At 35.6% G+C, this 8,386-nt stretch overlaps 1 protein-coding gene across 1 annotated transcript; it reads left to right on the top strand.

Moving 5' to 3' along the window:
• Positions 1-423: 423 nt before the first annotated feature.
• LOC120180245 (telomere repeat-binding protein 5-like) lies at positions 424-5,650 on the top strand. The gene is made up of 10 exons (XM_039185622.1): positions 424-508; positions 1,615-1,761; positions 1,855-2,695; positions 2,810-3,016; positions 3,114-3,176; positions 3,282-3,361; positions 3,666-3,907; positions 4,301-4,615; positions 4,874-4,937; positions 5,212-5,650. Exons 2-10 carry the CDS (start codon positions 1,681-1,683, stop codon positions 5,416-5,418), a joined length of 2,100 nt encoding a protein of 699 aa, XP_039041553.1. The 5' UTR covers positions 424-508; positions 1,615-1,680; the 3' UTR covers positions 5,419-5,650.
• The last annotated feature ends 2,736 nt before the right edge of the window (positions 5,651-8,386 follow it).

The raw sequence follows: 8,386 nt of genomic DNA on the forward strand, positions 1-8,386 counted from the left end.
AAAAATAAGGAAGATAGAGGATCAACACTAAGGTGGAGCCCCTGCTGCACAAGAAAAAGAAAAAGAAAGAAAACTTGTGAACCGTTTGTTTTCTCGATGCTGACTGTGTCTTAGCCCCAGGATTTAATTTTTTCTCCACGTGTCAAAATCCGATAGGAACAAATACACTGATGCGTCACCCGATAAGAAAGAGCAGGTTTTTACTCTTTAGGTGCCTACCGGTGATAACCGGTGAAATTTATGGTGACTACGGATAGATCCGGTAACATAGGGTCAATGCTATAAAACCTGGGGTTTAAGCAAAAAAACGGGTGGTTTTCAGAGGGGTTTGGCAATCAGAGAGAGAGAGAGAGAGAGAGAGAGAGAGAGAGAAAAATAAATTATTTTCTTTTTTTGCTGAGAAAAAAATTGTCAATTTTCAGGGAAATTCCCAAATGGATTTCGTTTGAAAAACACAGAGAAGATTTCCCTTTTGTTTTCTGGAGAAAATATGGGGTAGAAAAAATAAGTGAGTATTGTTCTTTTTATCTCTCCTTTTCCTCGTATGGGAAGACAATTTTCATCTTTGTTACTTCTTTTCGCAATCTTACGTTTGGTTGTAAATTTCATTTCCTGAGCGAAAAGTTCATAGTTTAGAGGTAAGAATTTTCTTTTTCCAGATTTTCCTCCCGCGAAAGTTTTTGGGCCTCTTGTGTTTGCTTGCCTAGAAATGGTGAGAAAGTGAAAGGAAAATTCGATTTCGGTGGTAATCCGAGGACAAAGCTTTTAAAGGACGCCGGAGCTTTAATATTTTTAAGCTTCAAACGCCTGTTATTTTTCTCCTCTGTTTTCAGTTTTCTTTTGAAAATTCTTATAATTTGTCACTTTTTGACGTTAAATTCTTCTTCTTGTTGATGAATTTGGATAACAAGTTATTCGATCTGGAATTTTTGGACATTTTATTGGAAAAGCCGAGGAGATGATCAAAGATCCTTTTTTAGCAGTTTGTTTTTCAAGATAGATCTTTTCTCCAGGGTTTTATATCTTGTTAAAAGCAAATTTCACCTGAGTTGCAAATAATTTATGGGGTTGACGTCTGAGTTGGTAATTTGGTTTTTGAATCCTCTGTGTCGGGGTTTTGTTGTGGTTTAAGGGGTTTTCTTTCTAACTTAAATTTGCTAATTTCTCTTAACATTCCCCAGCTCTCTTTTGAATTTACAAAATTTTAATGTTTTTAACAGAGAATTTGAAAAATTAAGGGGTAAAAAGCACTTTATGGTTTTATGCATCTGATGTGGATCTTTCCATAGAAGACCCTTTGAGGTAGAAGGTTGAGTATGGATTTTCCATTTCCGATTATGTTGGTCTTTTTGAAGTCATGGAGGTGAAAATTGGGAGTGGCATATGATTTTTTGCAATGTCTTTATTATGTTTATTTTCTGATAGAAGGAAACTTTTATTTTCTTTGAATTTTTTTTCATGACTTGAATTTAGTTTCTGTTTTGCAACTTATTTCTAAAATGGTTGTGGGTTTTTATGTCTATTTAATCATAAACATAATTTAGCTGAACTCTTACATTCTTCTCTTATCAGGGTCCTAGAGACATTGATTGATTCTATTTCTCATACATTCAGTCTCATGGAAATTGAGTCTGCCGTGAGTTGCATATGATGTGTTCGATGTGGTGCTATCATTGAGACATGGTGTTGCAGAAGAGATTGGACTATGGATTCAGTGGCTATGAGGTGCCTGCCGTTCCTCGAGCAACCAGATCAGCCAGGGTAATATATTGAAGTGTGATACTGTTGTATTTCATATTTACTTGCAAATATTCTGATCTGTTTTAAATTGCTACTGTCTCTCCTTTTTTGTAGAAAAGAGTTCCATTTAGAAAGATAGTTGAAGGCAACCAGATAAGTGCATTTGATTTGCTGGCCACTGTAGCTGGAAAGTTGCTAGATAAAGAAAATGATACTGCTTCAAATTATACATGGAGTGCTGAAGATCAATCTGCGGCTGAAACAAATACCGTAAAAGAGGAAAGGGGGGATGGTAATCAGTCATTGAAGCTAGAATTTTGCAATCAAGATGGCGCTAAAGCTGAGTTCTTTGCTTCTGAACTCGTTTCACAAACTAGTGACTCAAACTATAGTTCTAAGGAATCCCCTAGCCTTCGAAATGGTGCCCTTGTAGCAACTTCTGATTGCTTAGAAAGAGCTGATGCTCAGAAGTTGATGAATGGAAAAATCAAGAAAGAAATGGGAGGTTTGTCTTGTCATGTAGAGGCAGGTCCCTCTGTGTGTGGGACATCTGGTGATGGTATTAAACCGGTGTCTGAAAATAAATTGTTGATGGACGAGGAACTGGATAGAACTGATAAGGCTTTGATCGGAGAAGTGGCTGATAAATGCTCCTTGGAGGATGCACTGGTCTTGGATGTTAAACCTCCTGCTATAGTTAGTTCAGACGGTAGTTTTAAGGCACGTTCGTATGGGGACCACAATCCCCTTGTTTCTTTTACCGCAAAATGGGATGATGTAAATGTAGTTAGTAGAGATGATGATGAAAAATCTTCAGGGTGTACTCACCCTAGCCCCCTAAGAGAACCATTTAGGTCAACCCCTCGTATTGTAGACCGAAGAATAAGGAAGATTCTGGCTTCTAAATACCGGAAAGTAGCTCCAAGGTCGAAGAATGTGACAAATTCCAATTTTGGTTTGTGGCTCCTTGTAATTAAAATCATTTCAGTTTTGAGTATTTCATCTGGTAACATATGTAGTATATTTACAAGTGTGTAATTTTAATTAAATGGATTTCTTGATCCTTCAGATGAGAATTTGAAGTCTGGGTACTGCAATAGGAGTGCTTATAAACGCTTAAGATCTGGAAGGAACTATCCTTTCAAAAAAAGGAAGTTTTTTTACTGTAGATCAGAGTCAAATTCGGACGGAGGAACCAGCAGTGAGGGCATTTCTGATTCATCTGGTAACAACAACAACAGAAGTATTTCCATTCTATATTCAAAGATGCATGGAGGTGATGTAAATACTTTTCATCTCTAACTATTAGTTTCGTTTCTTGGTGTTTATTGCTAACATCTGCATTTTGCTAATTTGTTCTAAATCTTTTGCAGTCACCGGAGAATCATCTTCACCAGCAGATCAACACAAATCATTCACCTCTAGTAATTCCCACGGTACGAGAGCCTTTGATGGAGTGATTCACATGTAACTCTTTTCACTTGATTGGTGGGTGTCATTGAAAGAGGTTCTTACATCAAGATGTCTTTCCCTGTACTCAGTGAAGCTCAGGATCAAATCTTTCAGAGTGCCAGAATTGTTTATTGAAATTCCAGAATCTGCTACTGTTGGTTCTTTGAAGGTATAATGATCTATGATTCTGATCTTTGTGGTAGAATGTTTGACTGCTCTTCCGAAGTTTGACAGTAGAGTGCTTAGAGATATTTCTTGGATTTCTTTTTGCTACATTTGAACCTTGAAGATTTATTTCTGTTCTATAAGTATCACTATCTGCATTTGTATTTCTTTCTTAGAGCGCCATCTTACTTCAACCCTTGATGGATACTTGGGCAGTATCTTTCATAAATTGTAATTCCAATGTTTAGTCTCATCTACTGGCTGCTTGGTTATTACAATTCCTCTAATGATGTGAAATTGATCTGTAGAGGACTGTAATGGAGGCAGTAACAACGATACTTGGAGATGGATTGTGTGTTGGTTTACTTCTTCAAGGAAAGAAGGTTAGGGATGACAATAAAACTCTGCTGCAGACAGGGATTTCTTGTGATAATCAGATGGATACTCTAGGTTTTAGCCTGGAGCCTAACCCTTCTCATACTTCCCCTTCATTATGCCCTGGAGGTTCTCCCTTAAAACTACCCCGTGACACCCCACTACCTCTATCTAGGTAATAAAAATAGTTTCACAAGTTCAGCAGATATCTACTTATATGTGATGGTTTAAGTATGTTCTCATTTTGTTGTTCTAGACTTAATAAGAAGTATTTTTTTAACTAAGTGGTTTCTTTCTTTTTTATTTTGGAAAAAAGGATAATGTTGCAATTGCTGGCAACTATTAGAATCTTGATCTTCTAGGATCTACTTTTTTCTCCTGAATGCCTCCTTGTTTGAGGAAACAGTTTTCTCATTCAAGAAGTGTTGGTCTTGAAGAGCTGGCTGACATTTTGCCTCATTCGAGATTCTTACCCTTATCTCTCAAATACTCTTAACCATCAGATCAAGTAAGAGTTATTTGATTACTGTGCAGATTCATTTTATGATTTAATACTATTTTTTGCCAGGTATCCAGCAAATCCTGGTTTAGTTAACCAGGTTACTTGTGATCCCTCACCTGAGCCTCGCAAGCCTAATTTGGGCAACTTTATTGAAAGCAATAATGGTTGTGCATCCTCACCTACTGATATGTTTGACAAAAGCACACATGAATCTAAAGCACTGTTAGCTGTACCTGCATTGAGCATGGAGACATTAGCTGTGGTTCAAGCTCATAAGAAATCCAAGCAATCTGAAGTTGCACAGCGAAGAATTCGTCGACCTTTCTCTATTACCGAAGTTGAAGGCTTGGTTCAAGCTGTTGAGAAACTTGGAACTGGAAGGTTATGTTTGAACCTAACCAAGAAATGTTGCTTATTTGCTAATTTTCGACCAGTTCATCATGATACCCATTCAGAATTTTGCATGATTGCTTTCTCTGGTGAAAAATGTAGTCAGAGCTCAGAAGATACTCTGAATGCTGTTTTCTTTGCCACTCACTCTTCACTTGCAGGAGTATGCTGGATGTAACTTAGAAACTGTTGGCCTAGTTCTGTGGTTACGCATACAGTCGTGGTTTTAATGGCTTTATTAATATGCAGGTGGCGCGATGTTAAATTAAGAGCTTTTGATAAGGCGAAGCATCGCACTTATGTTGATTTGAAGGTAAGTCCAAACTATACTCTCATAAAGCCACTTCAAAAACTGTTTTTGTCCTTATTTTGGGCTAATCTCTAGACCTGCTGAGTGCTAATGAATCTGCTTCTTACTCGTATTTTGTTTTTCATATTTTCATGGCTTTTACCAAGTGACCTATTGCCTCTTTATATCTTTTGGTTTTAGCTTAATACAATCAAACTGCATGTTTCTTGGCCATCTTGATAGGTAGATCTAAATAATTTTGATATGGGTGTAATCATATTTTTGTTGGGTCGTGCAGGATAAGTGGAAAACTCTACTGCACACGGCAAGGATATCCCCACAGCAAAGGCGCGGAGAGCCGGTGCCCCAAGAACTCTTGGAAAGGGTCCTAAATGCACACACCTACTGGTCTCAGCAGCAAGCCAAGCAGCAGCCGTTGCCGGAGAGCTGCCTTCTCTATCATAACTCCACTATGATAGCTAGTAGCCGAAGTGATGTTGACTAAATAATCTTAGGTTGATGATGAGTTTAGGAGACATTGTCAAATACTTTTTTTTCTTATTGATTTCTTGTATTTGTATCATGATTATGTAAAAAAAAAAAAAGTTATGCCAAGGATGAAATAGTACTAAGAAATCTATGTAATATTTTATGGTCTGTTCTGGCAATAACGATACTTGTCCCTTTTGTAAATGGTTGTAATAAAAGCTTGCTACTCGCTTAGCTGAATTGAACTTGAGCATAGTATATTTTTCCCTTTCATGAGATTTGGTGAATATGTAAATTATTTAGATTAAACCTTGAGGGTGACACTTTCTTAACAAAAAATACCCATATCAAAATTTTATTTGAAAATGTAAATAGAATAATTGATTCTTTTGGCAACTAAAATGATGAGGGCATGTACTATTTATTAGGCTAAGGTCATTAATAATCTTTTCTGGCATTCATTCTCCTATTGGTTGGGTTGTATCTACTCTTTGCAATGTCACCCTCAGTCTCTTTCACAAAAAGCTATTTATGCATTATTGGAGTTTGAAATTGGTAAAACAATAAAGGTATCGGATAAGTAAATTGAAAGGCTGAAAATAGAATGGCTTGGTTTTCTTTTCTCTTATTTTTGGACTCTGGAAATGTCTGATCTTGAGAAAGAGATGCATGTTAGCCTATAAAATATGGAAAGGATTTTTTTTTTTTAAAGAAAAACAAATATTTGTTAACTGGGTTTTGAATAATGAAATTGTTCTACTGTTTTATTTATGGATTAATTTATTTTGTGAATAAATTCATACATTATTCGTATTAATCAAATTCATAAATAGTTTTGGGTTTAGAGAAATATAACATTTACTTTCAATGAAAAAATTAGTTCAAATAAATTATTATAAAACAAATAAATTAGTTCAAGCATTAAAAAGCCTAAGGCTTTTCAACTCAAAACAATTATTATGGTTTTTAAAGCCCAATGATGGGTAGGTACCCATCAGCCCTATAGAAAAATGCTTGCTTCGCCAAAAATAACGAAGACAATTTTCCTTATTTTTACACATTACTTGTATTTGTTCAAGTGATTTAGCTAACAAAAACTCTTGATTTTTACTGTACGTATAGATATGGGTACATAGAAGAGAGTGGCGCCCTAAACAATCCGACGGTTTTTCTTGCATACTGAATCCCTTTTAAATCGACCATGACGTTGTGCAGTGGTGAAATAGCTTCGCCATCCTATTTACGACCGCATTAGGTTCCCTAAACTGAGAATTTTGGCCATGCTTAATATTTGACCCAACCAAGCCAGGATAACCCCCGCAACTATTTCTATTGTTTCGATTCTACCACTTTCGACCCATGATAATATTTCTTTCTTTGACTGAATCACTGATACAATATTTTTATCATATTTTTAATTGAAAAAAGATTCTTAAACAACCCTCGTCTCCTGCTTTCATACACACACACGTGTCTTCAATTATTAAAAATCTAGCTGAGAAGGCAACAACAGTACATGTTAACGATTTCGGCATTGCCTATGGTTTTCAAATGGCTTTGCCTTATCCGTCGTCTCTCAGCAAGGACCGGTGGGTCGCCTAAGCTTCGCATCACGAGGATTGGCTTCCCCCAACCTGCGGAAAGAATCCAAGCTGCAGGTCGTCACTTAAGAAAGATGTTGTGAGAACGTTAATGTCCCATGCCGTAGCAAAAGGATGGGAAACAATCCGAGTCAAGGAGTCAATGATCGAAAGTTGATCTTCGTTAACAGTTTGTACAGGCTAAGGAATCTCCCTGATGATTCAATCATGTTGAACCGTCCAAGGAACATTGTGTTAAAGCTGATCAAGAGAATCAATCCAAATCTTTTCATCCATGGAAATTTTAATGGTAATTACAATGTTTCTGTAACACCCCAACCCGTACCCGACCCGAATACGAGTCCGAGATGTCACATTGACTTTTTAAAACAATATTCGTATAAAATAACAGAACATTTGAACTTATATTAATAAAATATGATCATATATTGTTGAATTATGTTCGTTAAAACCAATTTGAAAAAAAATACGTTTTCATGAACACAAAAATACGGTATGAACAGTGCCGTATGAACAATACCAAATTCTAAAAATTTTCCAGATTGCTTAAGGGGTATCAATTCCCCTGCTACAGGGAACCGATACCCTGCTACAAAACTGCTACAGTACCTCGACAAAACATACATAAAACTCGTAAAAAATTAACCGTTCATTACTATACATTCACCATTTATATATATATATACATTTGAAACATTACAAAACTCAATCATATGATTTTACAAACCATTTAGAGCATATTGGATTCAAATCTTTATTACATGCCAACCACTATCATTATTACAAAATACAAACTATTTAATTCTTTTCTGATATGATCATTGAAAAGGAAGAACTGACATGTCTTGCATAACTTTTATTAATCTTCCTCTTCTCGAAACCTACGTGTGAAACAATCACACGCTAAGTCATTGTCTTAGTGAGGCATATAAAACATAATTATATGTTAACTGTAACTTCTATAATGCATGAACATTTGATACTACCTTATCATACAAAAGCATATATTCTTCTCTGTAATATATACATACATGCACATATCATGTAACATAACATCATTAACATGCTTATCATTTATTATTTTATCATATCAACATATAATATAAACTCTAAATCATACCAATGCATAAACTGTTATAACCATTTTTTTATAAAACAATTTAATATTATTTTAAAAAAACGATTATGACTTTAATTTGGAAAAATTGGGGAATTTGGAATTAATTTGGAATAAATTGAATAGAGTCGCCATCGACCTTTAGGTTAGGTAGGTCGAATACCTAAAAACGTCTTTTAAAACAATTTAAAAAAAAATCATTTTTAAAGACAAAAATGGTCTGCGTTTACCAAATGTTCGATTTGATGGGTTCGGGAGTCGGTTAC

This window comes from Hibiscus syriacus, unplaced genomic scaffold (assembly GCF_006381635.1).
Source record: "Hibiscus syriacus cultivar Baekdansim isolate YM2019G1 unplaced genomic scaffold, ASM638163v2 tig00112491_pilon, whole genome shotgun sequence".
In the NCBI taxonomy this organism is placed as follows: Eukaryota; Viridiplantae; Streptophyta; class Magnoliopsida; order Malvales; family Malvaceae; genus Hibiscus; species Hibiscus syriacus.

What these genes read in the sequence shown, in the direction of transcription:
- LOC120180245 (XM_039185622.1), top strand. Translation starts at nt 1,681, where the DNA reads ATGGTGTTGCAGAAGAGATTGGACTATGGATTCAGTGGCTATGAGGTG. An exon ending in GAGCAACCAGATCAGCCAGG is followed by an intron (nt 1,762 to 1,854) that starts GTAATATATTGA and finishes CCTTTTTTGTAG; the next exon opens with AAAAGAGTTCCATTTAGAAA. An exon ending in CTACTGTTGGTTCTTTGAAG is followed by an intron (nt 3,362 to 3,665) that starts GTATAATGATCT and finishes ATTGATCTGTAG; the next exon opens with AGGACTGTAATGGAGGCAGT.